This window comes from Schistocerca americana, chromosome 3 (genome assembly GCF_021461395.2).
Source record: "Schistocerca americana isolate TAMUIC-IGC-003095 chromosome 3, iqSchAmer2.1, whole genome shotgun sequence".
NCBI classification, from domain to species: Eukaryota; Metazoa; Arthropoda; class Insecta; order Orthoptera; family Acrididae; genus Schistocerca; species Schistocerca americana.
Genome location: NC_060121.1, coordinates 603721416 through 603749220, shown reverse-complemented (window position 1 = coordinate 603749220; position 27805 = coordinate 603721416). Strand labels below are relative to the sequence as shown.

The 27805-nt window shown below is 44.3% G+C and overlaps 1 protein-coding gene across 2 annotated transcripts in view; it reads left to right on the top strand.

Moving 5' to 3' along the window:
* The window catches only part of LOC124605392 (bestrophin-2-like), a 454561-nt gene that overhangs the window by 31344 nt on the left and 395412 nt on the right, over positions 1-27805 (top strand). The window contains exon 1 of one of the 2 annotated variants that reach the window (XM_047137035.1): positions 26951-27426. The exons of the other annotated variant lie outside the window; for it this stretch is intronic. Within the exon in view, the coding sequence (XP_046992991.1) occupies positions 27356-27426 (71 nt within the window). The 5' untranslated portion in view covers positions 26951-27355. Of the gene's footprint in view, positions 1-26950; positions 27427-27805 lie in introns of those variants that run through there. 2 annotated transcript variants of the gene reach the window in all.

The following is a 27805-nucleotide window of genomic DNA, read 5'->3' as shown; positions in this document are numbered from 1 at the left end:
TCAGCAAACTGCTCTTTTTCATTTTGTGGTATGTTTTTTGAACGTTTCTTGGCTATCTCCATGGTGCTGCTAGCACATATCTCAAACTGTCTCTTAAATTAGTTGAACGTTCCCAGAATGAAATTTTCACTCTGCAGCGGAGTGTGCGCTGATATGAAACTTCCTGGCAGATTAAAACTGTGCGCCCGACCGAGACTCGAACTCGGGACCTTTGCCTTTCGCGGGCAAATGCTCTACCATCTGAGCTACCGAAACACGACTCACGTCCGGTACTCACAGCTTTACTTCTGCCAATATCTCGTCTCCTACCTTCCAAACTTTACAGAAGCTCTGCTGCGAAACTTGAGTACCGGACGTGAGTCGTGCTTCGGTAGCTCAGATGGTAGAGCACTTGCCCGCGAAAGGCAAAGGTCCCGAGTTCGAGTCTCGGTCGGGCACACAGTTTTAATCTGCCAGGAAGTTTCATATCAGCGCACACTCCGCTGCAGAGTGAAAATTTCATTCTGGAAACATCCCCCAGGCTGTGGCAAAGCCATGTCTCCGCAATATCCTTTCTTTCAGGAGTGCTAGTTCTGCAAGTTTCGCAGGAGAGCTTCTGTAAAGTTTGGAAGGTAGGAGACGAGATACTGACAGAAGTAAAGCTGTGAGCACCGGAGGTGAGTCGTGCTTTGGTAGCTCAGATGGTAGAGCACTTGCCCGCGAAAGGCAAAGGTCCCCAGTTCGAGTCTCGGTCGGGCACACAGTTTTAATCTGCCAGGAAGTTTCATATCAGCGCACACTCCGCTGCAGAGTGAAAATTTCATTCTGGAAACATGCCCCAGGCTGTGACAAAGCCATGTCTCCGCAATATCCTTTCTTTCAGGAGTGCTAGTTCTGCAAGTTTCGCAGGAGAGCTTCTGTAAAGTTTGGAAGGTAGGAGACGAGATACTGGCAGAAGTAAAGCTGTGAGCACCGGACGTGAGTCGTGCTTCGGTAGCTCAGATGGTAGAGCACTTGCCCGCGAAAGGCCAAGGTCCCGAGTTCGAGTCTCGGTCGGGCACACAGTTTTAATCTGCCAGGAAGTTTCATAGTTGAACGTTGGTAGCTGTGGACAGCGGGGCTAAGGGTAGATTCATCCATTAATAGCACGTTTCTTTTTCATAATACACAGATCTTATCATTAATTAGTTTTAATAATTCAATGTCCGCCCCCGGTAGCTGAGTGGTCAGCGCGACAGACTGTCACTCCAAAGGGCCCGGGTTCGATTCCCGGCTGGGTCGGAGATTTTCTCCGCTCAGGGACTGGGTGTTGTGTTGTCCTAATCATCATCATTTCATCCCCATCGACGCACAAGTCGCCGAAGTGGCGTCAAATCGAAAGACTTGCACCAGGCGAACGGTCTACCCGACGGGAGGCCCTCGTCACACGACATTTCATTTATAATTCAATTTAATAATCCTTTCTAGCTTCAAAATTATATCTATGAACATAAATTACGCAAGAAGTGATGCAATAATGTTTGCAGACAATCAGTATTTTCCGAGAGGGAACGTAATGCACGTGCCAGCAGTGTGCAGAAATGGCTTTCTTCTTTAGTACAAAGGGGTTACTACTTTAGTTACAACAAAAGAAGTATACAGAAATTGAGCTCTCCAACACTTACTAAAAGAGTATATTATTACAGAAGTAATTTACTCAAATAGTCCAGACTAAAGAAGTAAGGGCTACTACAAGAATAATTTGTACCAGTTTGGTGCTCGCTACCCTTAGGAAATTGTGTAGCTTTGAAAACGAATAAATCATACATAGTCCTGTATCTACGCAGAGCAGAGACGATTAGGAAATCATTCTAGGGACAATATGGGACGTAATGCGAAAATCCACTGCCATAGGCGAGTTTGAGAAAGAGCAAATCGGTCTGCTTGACGTATGGGAATGAATAAGTCGGAAACTGGCTGTTCTCGTGCTGCAGTCGTGAGCATCTATGGTGAAGCGGTTGAAGCAGGGTGAAACCACGAGGAGGTGTCGAGGTGTTGGACGTCCACGCCTTATAAAACCTGGAGGAAGGAGGCCTACCCCCTTTGTAAAGTAAGACAGGCGGCGATCTGTGAGAAATGTGACGACAGAGATTAGTGCTGGTGCAAGCCCAAGTATACCGGAGTGCGCCGTTCAGCGCGCAGTGTTGAACATGGGGCTCCGAGCCCGACAGCCCCATCGTGTTCCCATGTTGCCGCGACAACATCGTCAGTTACCATTGCAGTGGACACGGGGTCATCGAGACTGTACCGTGGATCAATGGAAATGTATCGTCTGCTCAGATGAAACACATTTCGTGTTATTCCAACTCGATGTCGTGTCCAGATGCGCCGCCATCCACGAGAACCACTGCGCGAAACTTGCAGTGCTCCATGGAAGCAGGCCGGTGGAACAGTGCTGTGCTATGTTGGACTTTCTCCTTGGCTTCCACGTCACCTGTGGTAGTAAACGAAGGCACTGTGACACAGAAACATTATTCTGGACCACCTGCTTCCATTCATTCTTCTTGTCTTCCCCAACCGTGATGGCATCTTCACCAGGGTAACTTGACTTTTCAGGAGGCCAGAATCGTGCTACAGTGATGTGAGGGACGTGATAGTGAGCTCAGGTTGATGTCCTGGCCCCCAAATTCACCCGATCTGAACCCGATGGAACACATTTTGAGGCGGTATCGGGCGGTTGTTCCACGCCTGCAAACCGTCAGCCCGTAATTTATGGAAATTGCGTTTCTCGTGCATAGATATCTGACACCACATACACTACTGGCCATTAAAATTGCTACACCAAGAATAAATGCAGATGATAAACGGGTATTCATTGCATGAACAAGTATATTATACTAGAACTGACATGTGATTACATTTTCACGCAATTTGCGTACATAGATCCTGAGAAATCAGTACCCAGAACAACTAACTCTGGCCGTAATAACGGCCTTGATACGCCTGGGCATAGAGTCAAACAGAGCTTGGATGGCGTGTACAGGTACAGCTGCCCATGCACCTTCAACACGATACCACAGTTCATCAAGAGTAGTGACTGGCGTATTGTGACGAGCCATTTTGCTCGGCCACCATTGACCAGACGTTTTCAATTGGTGAGAGATCTGGAGAATGTGCTGGCCAGGGCAGCAGTCGAACATTTTCTGTATCCAGAAAGGCCAGTACAGGACTTGCAACTTGCGGTCGTGCATTATCCTGCTGAAATGTAGGGTTTCGCAGGGATCGAATGAAGGGTAGAGCCATGGGTCGTAGCATATCTGAAATGTAACGTCCACTGTTCAAAGTACCGTCAATGCGAACAAGAGGTGACCGAGACGTGTAACCAATGACACCCCATACCATCACGCCGGGTGATACGGCAGTATGGCGATGACGAGTACACGCTTCCAATGTGCGTTCACCGCGATGTCGCCTAACACGGATGCGACCATCATGATGCTGTAAACAGAACCTGGATTCATCCGAAAAAATGACATTTTGCCAATCGTGCACCCAGGTTCGTCGTTGAGTACACCATCGCAGGCTCTCCTGTCTGTGATGCAGTATAAGGGTAACAGCAGCCATGGTCTCCGAGCTGATAGTCCATGCTGCTGCAAACGTCTTCGAACTGTTCGTGCAGATGGTTGTTGTCTTGCAAACGTCCCCACCTGTTGACTCAGGAATCGAGACGTGGCTGCACGATCCGTTACAGCCATGCGGATAAGATGCCTGTCATCTCGACTGCTAGTGACACGAGGCCGTTGGAATCCAGCACGGCGTTCCGTATTACCCTCCTGAACCCACCGATTCCGTATTCTACTAACAGTCATTGGATCTCGATCAACGCGAGCAGCAATGTCGTGGTACGATAAACCGCAATCGAGATAGGCGACAATCCGAGCTTTATCAAAGTCGGAAACGTGATTGTACGCATTTCTCTCGCCGGTCGGAGTGGCCGCGCGGTTCTAGGCGCTACAATCTGGAGCCGAGCGACCGCTACGGTCGCAGGTTCGAATCCTGCCTCGGGCATCTGTCACGGATAATTTGGTCATTGATTCAAAAGAGATAAGCAGTGGTAATCGTACCTCATTTGGGAATCGCTGACATGTTTGGGATACACTATGAGGGATTGCCAGGAACGGTACAAAGACTTCCCATCGTGTTCCCCAGTCTCCGGCACCGTCGGTTCTCCAGCCACCTGGATGCTTGGATAAGGTGGAGGCGTGAAAGGTACGCGAAACACAATATACAACGCACTCCTCAGTGGCCTGCAGCAGTCGCGATTTTCATACTAGACCACGTGCAAATACAAAATTAAATTTGGATATGAATTCGAGAATTACAGAGGTGCGTTTAATAGACGTTTTATCATCAAGAACATATAAATACCTGTAGCAAATAGTGGCTTTTTCTGATATGGTCTGCGTACCATTGTTTATGGTGCAAAATATAGATAGGCAATCCTCGGCTTTATGTATTCAGCAACGACTTCGTGTCTGTCAATTAATACCGAGCTCCATGTTTCGCCCAGGATCTCAACTGCCCTCTGCAAATTCTACATCTGCATACGTATTCCGCAAGCCACTGTACGGTGCGTGGCGGAGGGTACCATGTGCGACTACACCACTAGTCGTTTGCTTTCCTTCCTAAATTTCTCCCAATAAACCGAAGTCGATCATTCGCCTTGCCTACCACGACCCACACATGCTCGTTCCATTTCACATCGCTTTGGAACGTTACGCCCAGGTATTTAAACGACGTGACTGTCTCAAGCAGCACATTACTAATACTGTATCCGAACATTAGGTGTTTGTTTTTCCTACTCAACCACATTAACCTACGTTTTATACATTTAGAGCCAGCTGCCATCACATCAACTAGAAATTTTGTCTAAGTTGTCTTGTACCATACTGCAGTCACTTATCTTCGACACCTTACAGTACAGTCCGCAGCTCGTGGTCTCGCTGTCGCGTTCTCGCTTCCCGAGCACGGGGTCCCGGGTTCGATTCCCGGCGGGGTCAGGGATTTTCACCTGCTTCGAAAAGACTGGGTGTTTGTGTTGTCCTCATCATTTCATCATCATTCGTGAAACTGGCGAGTTTGGACGGAGCAAAGCTTGGGAATTTTTACGGGCGCTGATAACCGCGCAGTTGAGCGCTCCCCAAACCCAACATCATCATCATCACCTTCCAGTACACACAGCACCGCAAGAATACAACCGCAGATTGCTGCTCACCCTGTCCACGAGATCGTTTATGTATATAGAAAATAATAGCGGTCCTATCACACTTCCCTGGGGCACTCCTGACGATTCCCATGTCTCTGATGAAAACTCGCCGACGAGGACAACATACTCGTTTCTATTACTTATAAAGTTTTCGAACCAGTAACGTATCTGGGAACCTATTCCGTATGCTCGTACTTTCGTTAACAGTCTGCAGTACGGTACCGTATCAACCGCTTTTCGAAAATCTAGAAATGTGGAATTTGTCTGTCTGCCCTCTCTAGTTCTCCAGTATTAAGGTGGGAGTTTTGCCACTGTCATTTGCACGCGATGCTAGAGTCAGAGGAGCCATTCACCTTCCTGCTTTGTTAAAAGCATTTCTCCCTGGCGCATTGGTCACTAATAACATGGCGTCTAAGAAGTTCTCTTTGAAGTTATATTCAACGTGTGAGATCTCTTTATGGTGGCGCTGATTTTCAACCGACCCACCATCGCGTAAAATAATTAGAACAGGCTTTACTTTGCCTTGACTGTTCTTCATAGATGCGTGAAAAACCCCACCAGACAAAATCGTCAGCGTGAGTTGTGGCCATAGGTGAAGAGTGCGTGGCACTGCGGATAGCGATGCGCGTAGGCCCGCTGTAACAGCTTCAGGGAGCCTCATCTCATTAGATTTAATTTCATAGGTAGCCTACGCATGAAATGTGTCCTTTATTTGTTTTGTATTTCATACAAATGTACTGTTTTATTCCGATCTTGATGACATTTTGCATACTTAATCTTCAAGACAAGAGGAAGATTACTGTCTACATAAGATTTCGTAATCTGACTTGAAACATATACGTATGTAATATGTAAAGGGGGAAAGTTGTTACCAAAATTCTCTAAAAAGTTCTTCGCCCATTTCCTTGAAATTTCTACACGATCCTGTAATGAACATTTGGGCAGATATAGGCTGTATATTTTTTAATATAGAAAATGTATAAATATATGTACAAAATATATAAAGAAGAAACGTTGTTACCAAACATTTCGAAAAGTACATGACCGATTTTTTTTTTTTTTCAAAGTTCTTGTACGATTTACTTCAAATTTCTACCTTCAGGTAAACAATACAGAAATTTAATGAAAAATTGAATACCGAGCTATCGAAATACACCGTGGTAAACTGACTGTAATTCCATTCGCGAGATTAAATTACTTTGGCAATACCCGCCTTGGAGATAGTGCTATCAGGCGTCACTAGAGCGCGAGACGAGCGAAACCTCGAGAATTTGACGCGGAAGCATGTGATTGCAAACTCTTATTTATTGATAAGTTGCCGTCGTTACATATGCAACGGAAAAAGGCTGGCCGTGAAGAACCGAACATAATAGAGGCCACGGGGTATGCCGCAGGTGAAGACATATTCGTTCCTCGCATTCCGTTGATGCTCGTTGATTTAAATATGTCTTCGATTCAAAGGGACTGCAGTTTCCCATGCGACTTGCATATGCTATGAATATCAACCAGGTGCAGTGCCAATCACTTTGTATGGCACATATTGAACACACTGGGCGACGCCGGGCACTGCAGCTAGCAATTAACATTCTCTGAATAAAAAAGTTGACGTGAGATTTGCCTTACCCTCCCCGTTTAAGTGAGATTCGCCGTTACTTTGCCGGATCGCTTCCCACCCCCCCCCCCTCCCCCTCCATTTTGAGTACACGTAATTAATGGACCTCCGCTTACGGACAGGCTTAACAAACTCAAGCAGCAGACGCAGTGGGAGAGGCATGGTGTATCATGGAGAGGTTACCTCTTTAAATTTCGAGATCTCATGTCGCAAATAGTCGGCAACAAGTTACTTCGTCGCACATGCATATTCCAAAATGATCATGATGAGAAAAACAGAGCTCATACGGAGATGTATCAACATGCATAATTCCTCACACGATTAGTGAACTGAATGGGAAAAGCGGCCAATCGATCTACAGCACACACCGCAAGTAGCAGGGACATAGGGTTCTCAGCGCAGTTTTGATACCAAACTGATATGCAAATTAATTAAATTGATCAATTAATCACCCCTGCCTCCGACCACGCCAAACCCCGCCCCCCGGATGCCGTCATGAGTTTTTCTCAGCTGCAAGTGTGCCCCAGTCCCTACTCCGCATACCCCCCCCCCCCCCCTTCCAAACGTACAACCTACCACATTGACAGGAATTTCGAATTTTGGCGGGAATTTCTTTGTCCCAGAGCTGTGCTGACATCCCACCCCACCTGGGAATTGACGGGAAATTAAAAACTGCAGTACTCTTTCTGGGACTCGAACCCCAGTCCTCCCGAACGGAAAGCCCAATTGCACCCCCCTAACACAATTGAACCACCAGAGGCGCTTGGAATTGACGGGAAATTAAAAATGGCTGTGCCCTTACTGGGATTCGAACCGTGATTCTACTGGATGGAAAGCCCTAGTGCACCCCCTACACATGGGAACTGTCAAGATGCGAAGAGGAAGGTTAGGTTAGTGTACAATATTTATTTTGGTCGGGAAACTGACGCAAAGATCGATCCTAATTACGTAATTAATCACAAAGATCGGGCCTCATTACACAACTATTTGCATAACGTTACACAAGGACGGCATAAAAGCGCAATACCGCTCAAAACCTGACGAGTTTTCCCAGCAGGGTAAAACCATACAACTACAAAAATTCGCAGTACCACTCGAAACTAAACAGACACACTCTTACTCTGCCCTACACCTATGAACTGGTGGGGAAAAGGCAGGGTTGTAAGATACTATATTTATTCTTTTGCCAGGAACAATGTTCAACTGACGAGATGCTGGTGTTGGACAGAGAGGAGTTTAAAAAGCGCATTACCTTTAAGCATACAGTATCTGTCGTTGTTCGACGTCAGAGTTAGCTGCAGATGCCTGCTCCAAAATCACCCTGCAGTCCAGGTAACCGATGCCAATACACGATACCACAACTGGTGGAAAAAATGCGTCACATTTCTAATTACACTTCGAAATTGTCGTGAAAAACCAGCACTCGTAATGAACTGCTCATAATGCCACTCGAGTCCGCCTTAATAGCGCAGCGGTAGCGCTACCGCCTACCACGCAAGGGGACCCGCGTTCGATTCCTGGCAGGGGACTGGGTGTTGTGTGTCCTTCACCATCATTTCATCACCATTGACACGCAAGTCGCCGCAGTGGCGTCAACTAAAAATACTTGAAATACAGCGGCCGAACCCCGAAGGGGATATCCTAGCCAATAAATGCCATACGATCATTTCATTTCAATGCAACTGGTCATAATGCAGCACATGTACTATGGAAAATCGTCGTCTAAAAGACTGCAGAGGGGTCGGTAGTTGAACGTGCCTTCTCGATGGCGCCCACAAACTACCGAAAATCCAGGCCTTCCTCCTCCCTCCCTCCACCTCTACCTCCCTCTATCCACCTACAGGGAGGACACAGGCATCTTGAACTGGCCAGCTGCTCCACCGAGCTTCTCGTAGTTTCTCTGCAGCCCTGCTGCCTGCCCTTTGCTGCCATCCTCTGCAGTCGCTGGCCGCATTCAGCATCTTGCCGCCAACTTGGGGCGACGCTCCTACGCCAACAGTATAAAGTGCTACTTCTTCGTCTAAAATATAGCAACAGATGATGATGATGATGATGATGTTTGGTTTGTGGGGCGCTCAACTGCGCGGTTATCAGCGCCCGTACAAATTCCCAACCTTTGCTCAGTCCAATCTCACCACTTTCATGAATGACGACGATATGATGACAACAACATAAACACCCAGTCATCTCGAGGCAGGTGAAAATCCCTGACCCTCTTGGAATCGAACCCAGGATCCCGTGCTCGGGAAGCTATAACAACAGAGCCCCCGCGCACTACCCCCTGGGGAGAGAGCGACCGCTCACAGCAGGACCCCATATACCAAGAACTCCAGCACTGTTTTTTAGACAGTCCCTCTGCATCTTGTAACTGCTCCTAAGTCTCTGCCCTGCCCTCCCTACAGCGTAGTCTATGTGATGATCCCAATTTAAGTCTGACCTGTACGGAAGTCGGAGAGCACAATATCTAAGACCTTCTGCATCCTATGGGGAAACGGAACGAGCTGAGCTAATGCGACAGGAGCGCGTTTTGACCACTCGGTGGAAATGGGAACATGGTGTCATAGCTCTGCCAGCCGTGTACAGTGTGTAAGGCCAGGGCCAAATGAAGCTTTCCCCTGCAATGTGAGGTGGTAGAAGAGATAGTAAGAGCAGTTATGGCGGTGTTTCTTGTTGGGAAAATTAGGAAGACTACATACCATACATTGCATGGACGAAGGACGAAGATTTTGTGACACATCTCCAAACTAGATACAGGTCATCCGAAGGAGATGTGTCTTTCTCAGGGCGCATTCATGTCTATCACCCAAATATATGTAGCGATCCTATTAAATATACAGGTATTGCTTCATTGGAGCAAGTGGTTTGTGACCGAAATCACATCCACAGACCGGTGTAAAGAAACAATGTATTAAACTGCTTATGAAGGAGCGATACAGGAACGCTCTGTAATTTATATCTTGAACCACTTTCCAGATACACTTTCCAGTACATCTACTATGTTACGACTTATCTAAATCGAAGCTACCTTAAAATAATTTCAATAGAATAATCAAAAATGAGAGCGACGGGCGATATGTACACACCTCAGAGCCAATATCAGTTAAATTAAATTAATCAAATTACTATCGAATCCATCTTCACTAACAGTGTTTCACCATCAAATCCGTTGTAAACAAAAATCTATTGTAACACACCTGTTAATTATAAGCTGCACCTTAACCTGAAATATTTTATAATTATAAATCCTGATAATTATAACTCTAAAAAGATTCTCTGATAATGGAGATAAACAAACAAATAAATTAATTAGGGGAAGTCGTGTAGGTTCCTCTGAATGGAATGAGATACCGCCAAATTCTTTGGGTTTAAAGACCTTAACTAACAGTACCCTGGTAAGTATAATTAACATTTGAAATAATAGGGTATCTAATCCTAGTTTGTGATTTAAATTTCACAGATTCATAAAAAGGACTGAAGAAAACAGAGCAAACGTGCTGCAACTGTAGAACATGCGACTGGAGGTGACTGGTTTCATTCGAGTACAGTGCTATACTACGCCGGCCGACCAGAAAAATAGTGCGCTTGTCCTAGGTGTTGGCAGATGCACTACATTTATAAGCAATTTTGGAACACGGGGCCGGCCTGGGTGGCCGAGCGGTTCTAGGCGCTACAGTCTGGAACCGCGGGACCGCTACGGTCCGAATCCTGCCTCGGGCATGGATGTGTGTGATGTCCTTAGGTTAGTTAGGTTTAAGTAATTCTAAGTTCTAGGGGACTGATGACCTTAGAAGTTAAGTCCCATAGTGCTCAGAGCCATTTGAACCATTTTTGGAACACAGAACGATAAGTGACGTCGTGATCGCATGGATAGAAGTGCATAAAATCAATAAAATGACGGAAAATACGTATAAATTGAGGGAAAATACGCCGAAATGCGGGGAATGATGGGTGCAGAACAATTCTTGTACATGGGAACGAGTATACGACAGCAAGAGGAACACGGAAAACGTTTAGCTAGAAACACTGGGAACCGGGGAAACAATATTTTACTTTTCGTCGAGGCAGCATTCTACTGTATGTCTTCTGATGTAATAGTGACGCATGCGAGTTGACTGCTGTCTTTGATGCTTTCTTGAAAAAAAGAGAACCATTTGCCTATAAACTTACTCGCATATGCGTTAAAGGATGACAGAGAGTGAATGGAGTGATAGGATGAGATGGAGCTGTAACGAGGTAGGATTTGATGGTAGACTGAGGATGCATTCTAGAGAGAGGGGGACAGGTTGCTGCACGTCATTTAACAATTTTTTCCCGTTGCTCTGTCGGGATGCATCAGTGTGACATAACCTGCGTTCGACTCGCATACAACTGCGTGTTCTGTGTGTGACGTAGAGCACTGTCTACTTGTTGCACTCAGTAGCAAACTTTAGTCCATTCCAACACTTTACCGAATGTGAAGGTAGGGCTGCAGACGGATCGCAGCGATTCGTCGCCAGGTCATGCAGTCTGTCCGTAGGTGGTACGTCTGAAGGCAGATATTGCAAATAGCAGCACATGGACTCCTCTGACAGTGTGACCTACTATATACCATATTTTAAATATGTGGGACGATGAATAGCTAATTTTGTGTGTATATTTTGAGGATGCCACTAAAGCTTCGTTATATTAGGACATATTTTGAAACAAGTATACCTCGTCATATTTTATGCGCGTGCTTTCCAGATGTATGTCAGCAGTACTTTTTATTGTGACCTATGTTATTGTTTTAATATGTAGGCACTCCACTAGTTGTATTTGTTCCTCCCATCTTTTGCTGCAGATCTGGAGGTGGTCACCGCAGACCGAAACCTGTAGTCTAAGTACTTAACAATTTTGTGATCATAGAAGAAAATTAAAAAAATAATTATCCTCCTCTTTCTGGATCATTGTTCTATTGATGTCCATGTCGCAACTTGTGAAACTTAAATGCTTTGCTTCGGTAGGTTCAGGCGTCCGTCGGCCGTCGTAATTTAATATATATATTATTATTGTTATTATTATTTTTTGATTGTTGCCGACTTACGTGGTGGGCCTTAATAAAAATGATATTTAAGTTGAACAATGTAATAAACTTTTCATATTAATTTCCTCGGCTAGTCAGTTCACTTTAAAGCAAAAGATCTTTAGTTACTAATTACAATTGCGGCCCACACACGCGCGAGAATATTTTTCTTACCTCCATTAACCATTGTATTGTAGTCAGAGTCCTGGCTCTGGGTCTCGGCTATGGTACTGAAAATAAGAATCTTAAAGCTAAGTATTTCTGCAACTTCGTGCGGCTGTGGAGAAAAATTAATATTATGCTAATAGCGGGCGAGTTTTCCGCTTCCGCTAATTTTTCATAAGTTAATATCGTCACGTAATGGCGTCGTTGGCTGCATCGGCCGCTGCGATTGTTGAGCTGTAAATTACTTGAATGCAGGTTAATTCAAGGAAGGCGAACATGAAATCGGGATCACCTCTTACAAATTAAAAGTGCACAATAATATTAAATCGGTATATTATATGCTTAACTCATACAAATATGCTTACATTTGCCAGCACTCGCAAGATGTTGTACGTACACAATAAAGACAAGAGAAGAAGTGAAGTCGACTAAAAAATTAACAAAAGAGCGTATCTTGTCGTCTCTTTAGATCATTCTGTCATAAATTATTTCTTTGCAATCTAAACCTACACAGAGAAATTATTATTTTACGGCTACATGATAAAAATTTGGCACTGGGGACGCTATAAGGTGCAGTTTTATATTAAAACTGTGATCGATTTGCTTTTGGGCGACAACGTAAAAAACTATGCAACGAACAAAGGAATCAGCATTTCCGATCTTTTACTTAATAACTCATGACATGTCTTCCTTAGGTTGTAAATGGCGCGCCGTTGGGCAAATGAATTTCGCCGTTGCTTTCCCTGCTCCTCCTCACACACTGTCATTAGCCGAGATGGTTCTCCACTGTTCTCATCTCGTTTCACCATCTTCTTCGCCATTTCCCCCTATCGTCCGTCAACCAACTATTCTTCTCGTGACACGTGAAGCCTTGCAGTTGCATTGCATTAGTGTGGGTCAGTACGGTATTCCATTTCCCTGTCCTTGCTGTAAGATGTCAGTTTAGCGTATTTCGTGTCGATGACCTCCACGTCACTCTGATTTTGTTTTGCTGTTTTTGCATTTAGACAAAGGACTGATCAGTAATTAAGATTCTGTTTGTCTTTGGGCATAGCGATATCTCGCCCATTATGTGAAACCACAAACAGTCGTCTCTTTTACGAGTGATCTATATTCACACATCAGTTTACAACTCCGACTGGTATTGGATGACACAGTCTCTCCCAAGTGAGTAAATTTTACACACTGAAATGGTTTATCAGTTGCCATTAGCTTTATTTTTGTAAAGTTAATTTGTGTACCAGCACGCTTATCCGTTTTCTAGAGCCCTATTTCCAGCTCTGTAACGTTCCTGGCGTTGTGTGATATCACACTGCAGAACAGTTACTGGATGCAGTCACATCGATGACATATCTGGGAATGTTAGTCGACCACAGTGAGCGTGAGGGCGCTTCGGTCGGCTTATCGTGAGTTTTGTCGTGATATTTCACGAAGACACACTGAACCACTTGATAGTATATGCACAACTGTCTTGAAATCATTCACAGTGCAATGCGTTTTCCTCAGTCACCACTGTACTTCTTTACTGCAGCCCCACCGCGTGTTTTCGATAACGGCCTATGGAGACCAATTGCAATAACATCGTGGTCGGGTAGTATAAGCACGGTGCGATTTGAAGTGAATGACCAAAATGGTTCATATGGCTCTAAGCACTATGGGACTTAATATCTGAGGTCATCAGTCCCCTAGAACTTAGAACTACTTAAACCTAACTAACCTAAGGACATCACACACATCCATGCCCGAGGCAGGATCGAACCTGCGATCGCAGCTGCAGCACATGTCCGGACTGAATGGCCTAGAAACGCTCGGTCACAGCGGCCGGCTGAAGTGAATGACCACATAAAAGGAATCTTAGGAAAAATAAATGCCAATTGATATTCACTGGAGGAATACTCAGGAAGGGTAGTCCACCCACGAAGGAGGTAGCTTCCAGAATCCGCGTTCGAGCGATTCTTAAATAGTGCTCGTCAGTGTCGTACCAAATAGGATTGATGGCGGGAATCGAGAAGAGCCAAAGAAGAGCAGTACGTTTCGTTACAGATTCATTTACAATGCACGAAGGCGTCGCAGAGGTCATCAACCAATTCCAATGGCAGTTACTGCAAGAGAGGCATTCTGCATCACGATGTGGTTTACTGTTGAAGTTCCGGGAGCGTACGTTCCTAGGAGAGTCAACAAAATATATTGCTTCCTCGTACATACATCTCGCGAAATGTTAAGTTAAAATCAGGTATTCGAGACGGCATAAAGAGGCAAACCAGCGGTCGTCCTTCCCGCGAACTATTCGCGAGTAGAACTAGAAAAAGTGAGTGGTACACAAAGTGCCCTCCGCTACACACCATAAAGTGGCCTGTGAATTGTAGTTAAAGATATTGTACAGATATTTTACTGCTTCTTATTTATTCGCACGTGTGAATGCAGTCTTATAAAATGCCACTGCCAATGTACGGGAATTTTGCTTCAACAGTCGTTGGTTAGCATCCAGCAGCTGTCCTCGTCGGCTACAAACGTACGTCACTTGCTTGAGGTTGCTATAAACGCACTGCACGCACCTATCGCCGGGCAGAACAGACCCGGCGGCAGTCTTTTGTTTCTCTCACGGAAATACGCGTCGGCGTCGTTTAAATCAAAGTTTTCTTCCAAGCAATGTCTTCGTCCACGTGCTGCCCCAAACCCTTAGGATCGAAGTTACACACTCGGCAGAGGATCCTAAAATGAGTTTTTGAGATAAGGAAACAGTGGTGAGAAATAAATATATTTTTTTATTTGACACTTTTTAACTACTTTAACTCCAAAGCGACTTATGCTCACAGTAAGAGCTCAAACTGGCGACCACCATTATCACTGCATGCATTATAACAAAACACATTCATTCAAAATACTTTGTTATCGAAGGTTTCAGGCATTGTTGATGACGTAACTGCTGCATCACTAATACCCCAATCTAGTTTTCTGTCAACACTGAATCTCATGGCTAGGTTGACAGATGCTTATTGATGGATCTTCTCCCACACGATCTAACACCGTCTGAGCTTCTACTGCTCGAACAATTATTTGTTAACATCCTCGGGAAAAACTCTGTGCCTTTTGAATGATCCAGTTTCTCGTTGAATTTCTGTCCGTGGCGCTAGGTTTCTTTCCAGTTAGTGTGGCAATTATTGCGGAAATTTTCTCTACAAATTAGTTCCACTTTTCAAGCACTTATCGTGCTTCCCCGTACATTAAATACACGCGTGCAATTTTTTGTGTTGCTACGTCTTCTGCACCAGTCATTTACTGTAAACAGATCTAAACTGTACAAACCGTCGTCCACGGGCTATGCTTTCTGCGGTGTAAAGCAGATTTCAGTTGGCAACACGCCTCCGTGTCATGTTGGAAGTAGCAGATGGCAGCGTATAATTTGATAGCCAATGTATTGTTGTTAGCTTCATGCCACTAACATACGAATTAGGCGTCCTTTTTTGACGACCTCTCCTTCACGTTCCGCATTTGACCCATATTGGCGTATCTCTTGTCATTTGCACCTCTGATTTTTATTACTCGATTTATCTTGACATTTTATGCTTTTACTGCTTCCAAGAATTGCTTTGTTCATCTTTACAGTACTTATGGACTGTATGTCTTGAAATATTGTTGACGCTTTCGTCTCAAGGTCGAAAGACCGATCTGTAGGGTAGCCCTAGATGTAGGCTAGCTTTGAAGGTGGCACTTTGTTTTTGAGTTGACGAAGCCTGATCTGTATTGTAGCCGGAGGTCTGTGTTAGCTTGGAAGGTGATAGTTTCATTTTCTGTTACTTGCCGCCTGATCCCCGCAGAATATGTATCAATAACAGAAATGCCAAGGTACGGTAAAAGGAATTAATGAAAACTCAGTTGTAAACTACTTAATACGTGTTTGTGTACTTTCCTCCACAAACTAGATGTTTTTCTCCGAAAATTCAGTTTGATTGCACGCTAGCACCTAGCTTGTTTAGGTTGTTGTTGTTGTTGTTGTTGTTGTTGCATTAAATCAGAGCTTCCCAAACATTTGCCCTGATGGGACACTTCGAGAATATTTTGCTTATTTTGAAGGTTAATGATTCCTAAAAATGAGAAAACTTGTTTTATTCAGAGATTACTTCAATTTTAAATCGTATCTAATAATACATAAATTACAATAAAATTTTAAAAGAACAATTAATATCGTCAAAATGACGAAAAGATAAACACCATGTTATTAATAGTTTCTCGAGGAGCATTTATTCACTTCCCACCCAGTTTGGGAAACCCTTCATTAAGTATTTAATATTTCTCCCGCGATCGAAACGAAAACGTTGTTACCTCTTTAGCTATATCAATCAGCCGTCCCGCCTTCTTAACTTGCATGTCCCCATGCGACAGACGTTAGACCATAAGCTTCTAGGTTAGAGTGTGGACGGTCCCTCGTAAAGTTTTAACGCGAGGTGGATACACCCTGGACGTGCATCGGTTGTGTATTGTTTTTCAATGTAGCGCTACCAACGTCAAAGCGGCAGGTGTCTGTTATCAATCATAAGCCGTTTATAAACACTTTCCTGACACACATTTGTCGTAGGAAACGCCTTGACACACGCAATATTCATTATGGCCATTGATTTCTTATTTAAAAGTTCTTAATTTTGTATGCTCTACTGTCTGTATAACTTTGAGCTTAAATGTATGGGGCACGCTGTATGTCAATAGTGCCGTCGGCGCCACGTCAGTCTCAGTGCTCACCATACTTTCAGCACAAACACCAAATAGGTCATTAGTTGCCCGGTAGTGTAACATTATGAAGTATGTCGGGTAGTATATAAAGGGTAGTAGACGCGGAGCGTCCTGTAACTCTCTACGAATGGCGATGTTCTGGCGATATACAGGGTGGTCCATTGATCGTGACCGAGCCAAATCTCTCACGAAATATAGCGTCAAACGAAAAAACTACAAAGAACGAAACTTGTCTAGCTGCAAGGGGGAAACCAGATGGCGCTATGGTTGACCCACTAGATGGCGCTGCCATAGGTCAAACGGATATCAACTGCGTTTTTTTTTTAAGTAGGAACCCCCCCCCCCCCCCCATTTTTATTACATACTCGTGTAGTACGTAAAGAAATATAAATGTTTCAGTTGGACCACTTTTTTTGCCTTGTGATAGATGGCGCTGTAATAGTCACAAACGTATACTTACGTGGTATCACCATTATAGAAGACCATGTAGTTATGGGTTAATGCATTTACACGTGATCGGGCGAGCACCGAAGTCGAAGGGAGCTCCGACTATGCAGTTGAGGTCACTACAAAGGAAACCGCTCACAAAACCCGTGATACGGTAATACAAGATCGCCGAATAAAAGTTCGTGAGATTTCTGACACTGTAGGCATCTCAACTGACCGAGTGCATAATATCCTGCACGGAGAACTGGCCATGAAGAAGCTGTGTTGCGAGGTGATTGTCACAATTGCTCACAGTCAACCAAAGACGCAACCCGCAGAGCATTTCAACACAATGTCTCTGGATGTGTAATCGCAATCCATGAGACTTTCTGCGCCGATTTGTGACTGTTGATGAAACCAGGATGTATCACGACACACCAGAGTCAATATGGCAGCCAAAATCCTGGAGAAAGTGCACTGAAGAAGGCAAAGACCATTTTTTCAGTTGGTAAGGTGATGACTACTGTTTTTTGTTGGAAAACGACGGAACCATAACTGATCCCTATTATACTTCATTGTTGCATCGTTTGAAACTTCGATAAAAGACCACGCTTGACACGAAAAAAGTGCTTTTTCACCAGGTTAACGCACCATCCCACACATCAGCGATAACAAAGGCGAAATTGCATGACTGGGGCTTTGAACTGGTTCCTTTTCCGCTCTGACTCAGCCCCCAAGTATTTTTCCTGTTCCGTAATTTGAACCTTTGGCTTGCTGGGAAGAAATTTTCGTCAAATGAAGAAGTAATAGTTACAGTTTAACAAGTATTGTGCGGAGTTTGACAGAACGGAGTTTTCCCATGGGATGAAAAAGCTGGAGGACCACTGGAGCAAGTATGTGCCCTTCAAAGGAGGCTATTTCGAGAAGTAATTTGAGTTGTTCACGAAACACACTTTTTTTTTACCAGACTTATGGTTACATGAAACATGCATGGACCTTGCCGTTGGTGGGGAGGCTTGCGCGCCACAGCGATACAGATAGCCGTACCGTAGGTGCAACCACAACAGAGGGGTATTTGTTGAGAGCCCAGACAAACGTGTGGTTCCTGAAGAGGGGCAGCAGCCTTTTCAGTAGTTGAGTAGTTGCAGGGGCAACAGTCTGGATGATTGATCTGGCCTTGTAACACTAACCAAAACGGTCTTGCTGTGCTGGTAATGCGAACGGCTGAAAGCAAGGGGAAACTACGGCCGTAATTTTTCCGGAGGGCATGCAGCTTTACTGTATGGAAAAATGATGATGGCGTCCTCTTGGGTAAAATATTCCGGAGGTAAAATAGTCCCCCATTCGGATCTCCGGGCGGCAGGGGTGTGCTGACCACATGCCCCTTTCACATCCGCATCCAGTGACGCCTACGGGCTGTGAGGTTGACGCGGCGGTCGGTCCGTACCGGCATTCCGAGGCCTCTTCGGACGGAGTTTATCTTGACGCGCTAGAGCTCTGGCGCTTCCTTCAATTGAAAGAAGCAGAACGACAGTTCTTTATTTGGCATCAAGATGGTGCTCAGCGTCACTGGCCTAACTCAGTGCGCAATTTTTCAAACGATGTTGTACTCTACCGCAGGATTGGCCACAAGGGCTGGATGACACAGATCATAGATGCCCTGTGCGAATAACAGCACGTCTTTAGCATGGCCCCCACGTCCACCCAATCTGGCCTGGCGCCACGCTCATTATACCTTCGGGGGTTCTTAAGGATATTGTATTACGTGCCTCCATTACCGGCTGATCTGCCAGACTTACGATACGGGATTGAGCAGTTGTTGCAACGACAAGGTTTAGGAAGAACTCGCCTCGATGTGTGCCTTATGGCGAATGGTGCTGGCGTTGAACACTCGTAAGAAAAGTTGTTTAAGTTGTTTCATTTTATGTATCATTTATAATTGTAAATTGAATCTCATAAATGCTACAAAGCCTTAAACCCCGATTTTCATTTTGAAACACATGGTACTTTACTTACTAAGTCACGACCCCGTAACTCGTATCACATTGTGTCGTTCGACGCAAACTTACACACAAGGTATTTTCTTGTTTCCAGAGCCCTGTCAATGATCTGAAATTTCGCCACATTTGTAACTTGATGTGGATATTTCCTTGTATCCTACAAGTAATTGTTGTCACCGTAGTGGTTGTTGTCATCAGCTTGAAGATTCATTTGATGCAGCTCCACACGCTAGTCTATCCTATGCTAGGTGCTTCATCTTTGCAGAACAACTGCAGTCTTGATCCATTTTCATATTTTTACTGAACTGAACTCTTTGTCTCTATCTGCAGTTTATACACTGTATGCTCAATCGTCATCAGTTGTGGTGAATTTTGAACGAGGAGTATTCCGAAAGTAAGGTCCGGTCGATCGCGAAACGGTAACTACAGTGAAAATCAAAAGTTTTTATTTGCAGCAGTTAGCCACACCTTCCAGCAACGTCTCTACATAAACGCCACCCCGTCTGACATTTGTCGTAGCGTTGTACCAACTTTCCAATACCCTCGTAGTAGAGGGCAGCCGCCTGCACTTTTCTCCCATTCTCTACGCTGATGTGCAGTTCGTTGCCTGTGCTAAAACATTGACCTCATAGCGAGCAGTTCATGTCAGCAGAGATGAAAATTGAGGGAGCAAAGTCCGGGCTGTATGGAGGGCGATCACACAATTCCCACAGGAAAATACTGCAGGGGCGTCCTCATTGCCCTAGCAGAGTGCGGCCGAGAACTGTCATGAAAAAGGAAATGCATCTCCACGTCCTCTGTGCGCTCAGAACTGAAAAGACAGACGTGACGCGATCAACGGGCATGCTAAAGACACTGTCCAATACACCTATGCAAAGCTTTATCGGATTTTCACTGTGGTTTCCATTTCGCGACCGACCGGACCTTACTTTCGGATTACGCCTCGTACATTAGGTACTTAAGGGACTTGCTTTAGTTTCTGCCAAGTTTCACTTCCATCTGGGAACTGAAATGCGTACTAGAGTTGTACCACAATGCTCACTATGTTCGGAATTGGAAACGACTGAAAAAAAAAACTCTAGTCTGGCAACTCTTTTCCTGACCCTACAACTTGCCATCGTAACATAAAGTTTTACGCAGAACACAGAAAGAACGTAACTGAAGATAATAATGTAATGTCCATGGCGCAATCTTTCTTCAGATTTGCAGGGAAATGTTTTCCATATTTGAACAACAAAGGGGAAGTGAGTTAAAACACCGGAAACGTGATAATTCGTCAATGTATTGTGTGCCTGCCCGCCGGAAAATTATAGACTTTTGATCTTTCCTACAACTGAATTCAGTCTCTGAAATACAAAAAATCTCAAATGCAGCAAATGTAGCCCATCGTTGGAGGACACCTCTGATTTTTATGTGTAAACACTACTGAAAGAGTGCATTTACGTACATCAGAAACACATTCATGTTGCTGTCACTTCAGTTAAGAAGCAAATATTTGGCTTATATTTTGAAGGTTTATCGGTATATTTAAATACTGTTCGTTAATTTAGTGGCAAATAAAATTTCTGTTCCCCCCCTCATTTACAAAATGTGTTAGCAGAATTGTTGCGTTATAGGTTCATTGTTGTGCTGAACTGTACTAAATAATCACATCACGACTCCAATATGCTTTTTTGTATTGCACTTTTAAGGACTTTCAGCTTTTCATATCAGCAGTGAATTTATGAGGTGAAAGACGATCAGTTTTTAAAAATATGAACTATTCTGTATCCCCTTTAACTGTGTACAAAGTCTGTTGTAACCCTTCTACCAAAAAGGGCCATAGAATATGAAGCTGTATGCCAACAGTTGATTTGGAAATGGCTGATTAGCTAAAATGTAGTACGAAGACTGATATGAAATCGGCCAAAATATGTGTCCATCATCGAGAAAATGTTTTTCCACGAAGAGAATTCCACAGATGTTAATGCCATCGTACCCAGAGGAAGCTGAAGAGACAAATATTGCTGAAGTTTTGAATACAGGCTTATGTTTTAAGCGATTTGAATATCACTTTGCATTTTCAAACCGAAAGACGTATTATGAAGGAAATGAAATTATGAAGAATATTGTGTATTATGTAGAAAGTGAAATTGTAACTGTTGGTGTGTTTGGTCCCAGTGGATTAGAGGAATAATGCAAGAAAACAGTGTCTTTAATTGTTTAGGTCACGAGCAGCTGGTCAAGGAAATGAAAGAAAGGATGAATATATCCAAATGCGATGGGAAAAAATAACGCTTCGGACTTAATTTTGTGAATGGTAAAAAAAAGTAAATAAAAATAATGGAAGAAGGATTACTCTCAAATCTAAAAAGAATGCGTGGAAATAAGATCCAGGAATAGAAAAGCAAAAGGTTACGGAACGTTTTGGAGATCAAGAATTTAGTCGAGTTTATCAAGGCACAAATACTATACAAGTCACCAGAGTTATGTTTCGAGTGCCTTTTATTCGCTACCCATTCCTTGCTAAAAGACGTGGAATATCTGTTGCAATAAAATTTTTAGCAAGTTTGAAGAGAACTGTGCCATGCTTATTAGTTTCTGATCTCCATTTATCTTCCAGACGCGTTTCTCCTTTTACATTGAGGCATATTTAGTAGATTTTTCGGGCGAAAAAATGCTCTCCTCCTCATTTGGTGATAGGGTAGAAATCGCAAGTCACTTCACTTTTAACCTATGACCAGATGAGAGGAGACAGAGACAAAAGCGTCTGGAACACAAATATTGAATGCAACAAGAAAAATGCATTTGAGTCTATAAAACGAACATACTTGCGGATAGGTGAGCAAGACGTATGAGACAGGCGAAATTCCCTCAGACTTCAAGAAGAATATAGTAATTCCAATCCCAAAGAAAGCATGTGTTGACAGATGTGAAAATCACCGAACTATCAGTTTAATAAGTCACAGCTGCAAAATACTAACGCGAATTCTTTACAAACGAATGGAAAAACTGGTAGAAGCTGACCTCGGGGAAGATCAATTTGGATTCCGTAGAAATGTTGGAACACGTGAGGCAATACTGACCCTACGACTTATCTTAGAAGAAAGATTAAGGAAAGGCAAACCTACATTTTTAGCATTTGTAGACTTAGAGACAGCGTTTGACAATGTTGACTGGAATACTCTTTCAAATTCTGAAGGTGGCAGGGGTAAAATACAGGGAGCGAAGGCTATTTACAATTTGCACAGAAACCAGATGACAGTTATAAGAGTCGAGGGACATGAAAGGGAAGCAGTGGTTGGGAATGGAGTGAGACAGGGATGTAGCCTCTCCCCGATGCTATTCAATCTGTATATTGAGCAAGCAGTAAAGGAAACAAAAGAAAGTTTCGGAGTAGGTATTAAAATCCATGGAGAAGAAATAAAAACTTTGAGGTTCGCTGATGACATTGTAATTGTGTCAGAGACAGCAAAGGACTTGGAAGAGCAGTTGAATGGAATGGATAGCGTCTTGAAAGGAGGATATAAGATGAACATCAACAAAAGCGAAACGAGGATAATGGAATGTAGTCGAATTAAATCGAGTGATGCTGTGGGAATTAGATTAGGAAATGAGACACTTAAAGCAGTACAGGAGTTTTGCTATTTGGGGAGCAAACTAACTGATGATGGTCGAAGTAGAGAGGATATAAAATGTAGACTGGCAATGGCAAGGAAAGCGTTTCTGAAGAAGAAAAATTTTTTAACATCGAGTATTGATTTAAGTGTCAGGAGGTCGTTTCTGAAAGTATTTGTTTGGAGTGTAGCCATGTATGGAGGTGAAACATGAGCGATAACTAGTTTGGACAAGAAGAGAATAGAAGTTTTCGAAATGTGGTGCTACAGAAGAATGCTGAAGATTAGATGGGTAGATCATATAATGAGGAGGTATTCAATAGAATTGGGGAGAAGAGGAGTTTGTGGCACAACTTGACCAGAAGGAGGGATCGGTTGGTAGGACATGTTCTGAGGCATCAAGGGATCACCAATTTAGTAGGCCTACTGGAGGGCAGTGTGGAGTGTAAAAATCGTAGAGGGAGACCAAGAGATGAAAACACTAAGCAGATTCAGAAGGATGTAGGCTGCAGTAGGTACTGGGAGATGAAGAAGCTAGCACAGAATAGAGTAGCATGGAGAGCTGCATCAGACCAGTCTCAGGACTGAAGACCACAACAACAACAACAGTGGCAATGCTAAGAAACTTGTTAATTTATATTATTTCTGTGTTCTGCGCGAAAAGTTGTCAAGGTGGCAGATGATTCCGAGAGTTCTGGATCAGATGGGACGTGATCACCTATTAAAATTGGCCGGCCGGGGTGGCCGAGCGGTTCTAGGCGCTACAGTCTGGAACCGCACGACCGCTACCGTCTCAGGTTCGAATCCTGCCTCGGGCATGGTTGTGTGTGATGTCCTTAGGTTAGTTAGGTTTAAGTAGTTCTGAGTTCTAGGGGACTGATGACCTCAGAAGTTAAGTCCCATAGTGCTCAGAGCCATTTTATTCAAATTGCTTATCTGCTCTACTTTCCACAGTGCTCAAGAAACCATCAAGCATATGAATCACAGGTCAAAAGTCCAGAAGGATGCCCTTCTCCAGTTATAAAGATAAAGGTTTCATTCTAATGGGAACCGTTACACCTAGGAATGTTTTAACGCAGCCTTGTTCTGTACGCAGTGTGGCCCAATATGTTCTGTGTCTGTCTGCTGTAATATCATTGCTGAGTAAGTGCCTATTGCGCCCATGAAAGGAAGAGTGGCTCGAGATGATAACCAAGAAGTTGCGGTCAATTAAGTCAGATTGGCGCACCTTTTACTGGCCAATTAGACGCGATGAAGGCTGCTCAATGCCACGCCGAAGAGCTCGAAGCGCAGTCCTCTCACGCGTAACTTCCTCCTCAGTCATGAAGACAGTCCAGTAAGTGGTGTTTTTTGGAGATCAACGTTCGCCACATGTTAATTGAGTGTATTTTATCATGAGAGGTTATCAGAGGCCAGTTAATTAGCCGACCATTTTAATAACGATGTGATGGATGCGATACGTGTTGAAAGATTTTCTAGTGTGGTGACCTCTCTAAACTTTTCGGCGAGAGATGATGGTGTATGTTGAGGACGACTGACGCATCCAAAAATTATGCGAGGGATCGGCCAATCACAGTTTTCGGACTGGTTTGTGCCTTTCCTGTTCCTGTATACGTCTTTCAATAGTGCATCTTGGCAATGGGTGGCCACAATAATGCATCCATCAACATTGCTGCAGTGTGGCCGTATTACCCGGCAATACTGCGGCATGGCCCGTCAATACTGCTGGTGGAGCAGGCTGTTGCAGTTAGTTGCGTAGGTACGGTCGGGATGTAGGTGTTGACCACCAAGGGCGGAAAGTATTTCGTATGGCAGGGTCATCTCTACCTCTGTGCTTGTCTGTAATTACTTTCATTTCACTCCCAACCTAGAGTTCTATTTCTCACGCCAACAGCGCTGCAGTTTCCAGTCACGCTATCTGAGCGGGAGGCGAAACGGTCTAATTTCACAAAATTGGAAAGACACGGCGCGCTCTAGAGACGCTCGGTTTGTTTGTTGTCAACAGGAATGTAGAAGTCGACAAATGAAAAATCCTTAAACTTCATAAACATAAGACGTACATCTACAAGCAGAGCTGTGGAACATAGAAATGTATGGGAGTGGCCTGCATGGAGGGAACTGGGGCGGAATATTTTAACATATTTATTGAAAATCCTGGTTTCGCTGCTGTGAGTCAGGTGCTGTGAAGCTCGTTCGCAGCTTGCCCACAGTCTCAGCACGTGATGCTGACCTGTCGCTGTTTACACTACCCGGATTGGTGATCGAGAAACGCCCTAGTCGGACTCTGCTCTCAAACCGGGTGATAAGGGTGCAGGGAGAGGTAACGTAGTGCGCCGGACGCTGGTGGCGGAAGGACGAGGCAGAGGTGCTTTTTTTTTTTTTTTTTTTTTTTTCGGAGTTACGTTCGCTTAACGCACTCTCGCGCTATCCTTGGGACTTCGGCAAACAGATTGTTGCTTCGCCAGGTGCTCTATTTGTACCCCTTTAGCACGAGTAACAGCTCTTCCAAGTGTTTACCCGACGTCTTCGGTTCTCATTTCTAAAAACCCTAACGTTCCAGATGCTCACGCCATAATCCACACGCGCCGTTCTCTACAGCAAGTAATATGTGTTAAGACCGCAGTCAGGAAAAGGATATTCTCGCTCCTGTCGTCAGAGAAGTGAGCCGTCATTGCATTCTGCCAGAGCCTTAAAGGCTTTTGAGCTCTACCGAATGCGTGTCCAGTGTGCTAACCACTGCGCCACCTCGCTCGGTTTGTGTACTTTTCCCATCTCATTACTCTGGTCATAGGTGATAACATTTATGAAGTACGTAATTCTGTCTATGTACCGATGAATCACGCTAAAATGTAAACATATGATTCTTATTTCAGACTACGCTAATGAGTTTCTTGAGTCCTAGGACCAAAGCGTTGCAAGCAGTCCATCATGAACGACATGGTTGTTGAAAATCTGGTATATCTGTGGAAACTCCACTTTAAAGAAGTACATCAAGATTATTTATGAACCACCAGTAGCCGAAAAATGGTGACTGACACTGAAGTTGTTACTGAGAAGAATAAAAGTAAATTTGAGGTAGGGGCTCCTGTACCGGAAAGAAACGAGTCGAAAGTTATAAGCGAAAACAATTCTAATGCCTCTGACCGTGGAATACATGTATTGGTATTGTTGTTGCAAAGATTGTAGCGTAGGCAACATTCAGATGTAGTAGATGGACCTACTAAACAAGGAAAAAATGTCAGTAAACATGGGCTCTAAAATGCATACCTTAACAGCTATGAGTAGTTGTTCAATAGAGCAGATGCGTTTCACAATAGCGAAGATGAAACGCTCACAGCTCCTCAGGTGCGCATTTTACAGTCAATGTTTACTAGACATTTTTTCCTTTTTTTATCCGTACTACCTCCTATGAAAGTTGCCTACGCAACAGTCCTAGCAACAACAGTACTAGTACATGCATTCCACTGTCAAAGGTACCAGAACAGTTTTCGCCTGTAACTTTCGACTCGTTCGTTTGCGACACAGAAACCCTTACCTCAAATTGATACCTTTATCCCTATTCATCATCCTAGAAAGTTTGTAACATCATCAGGGAATCAGACTGTATAGACATACATTTAAAGGCGTCGGCGGCTATAGCTTTGACACTCTGTGGCGTCGTTGGATGACATTTGCGGACATGGGTTCCAATTCAAAATATGATTTTCTCTCTCCCCCATACAGGTCCTAGAAGTTTGTAACGGGAATTTATAATAGCTTATGTCTGCATTTTATATACATATTTAAACCGTACTATCTCATAAAGAATTTGTAACCACGATGTTGAGGGGGAAAAAATACATTCGAAAAGCACTGTATTCCATTATCGCCGGGTACGGAATGACGCCAGTGCCGTTGTCAGCACGTAAGCGCGCGCCTTTTCTACAGGAACGAGCACGCCCGCCACCAGTCTTTTTTTCGGCGCGCGGGAGTTTGCGTCGGCGCCATTTAAATTAAGTTCGCGAGCGTGTTTCCTCGTTAGTGCTCCCACGAGAATTCGTTGTGCAACACGGCCGTTGTGCCGTCCTTCGATAGCCGGCCAGCGTCCGGGAGCGGAAAGGGCTTAGTAAGCGGCTAGCCTGCAAGTCGTGTCCGGGCAGCCGCTGCGCCCTCACAGAGGCTAACCGCGAACTTAGCGGCAGTGCGCTGCAGTCGGCCGCGACCTGCACCAGCCGGATTTCGTGTGGCCCGCTGGCGGGAGGATTTCTGTGTGTCCGCGCGAAACTTGCGTGCCAACAGGTGGCTGCCGGGCGTTCTTCACCGGCAGTGGACTGCGTAGGAGCCGCAAACTAAGTGCCGCGAAGAAAACTGCAGGGAGCACGCAATGCGAAAGTGAAAGGTCTTTCGTGGCAGGCATTACACACACCAGAATTATTGACGTGTAAGCTGCTGTTGTGGATTCTACTCCAGTTATATATAGTGTTGTGATTCATCATTGTTTAGCTAGCTTTTTTGCGTCAGGCAGGTGATTTGAATAGGCGTGAATTCAGGTAGTGTGCTGATAATTGACGTTTCTGAGAAAAGATGACTGTCACGTACACCCCAGAAGTTGCCACACGCCGGCTTCTTGGGAGCTTCTTAACACTACTTTTCCGGTAAGTATTACTCTTCTTCTTCTTCTTCTTCCTCTTCGAGCCTATCGAGATGATATACGTTCCACTTGATTTGTATAAAGTGTAGACGCAGGGAGACTGCAGTAAATTACCAAAGATTGCACTCGCCCTGTTGGTTTAATATGACCTACTAAATGCATACGATGAACGTGGCACATCTGTAGTGCTATATGTTGCCTTTGTCAATATTTTGCTTGAAGTGAACGTTTTTCACTCGTAAACTGAATTGTGATATACTTGGCGTGTGCTTTATGACGGAGAAACGGAGCCGGCATGGAGATAATTCCGGTTTCTCTCGCCGGTGCAGTAGTTGAGCAAGCCAGGCCAACGTCCTTTGCATACCCTGACCTGGTACAATGCC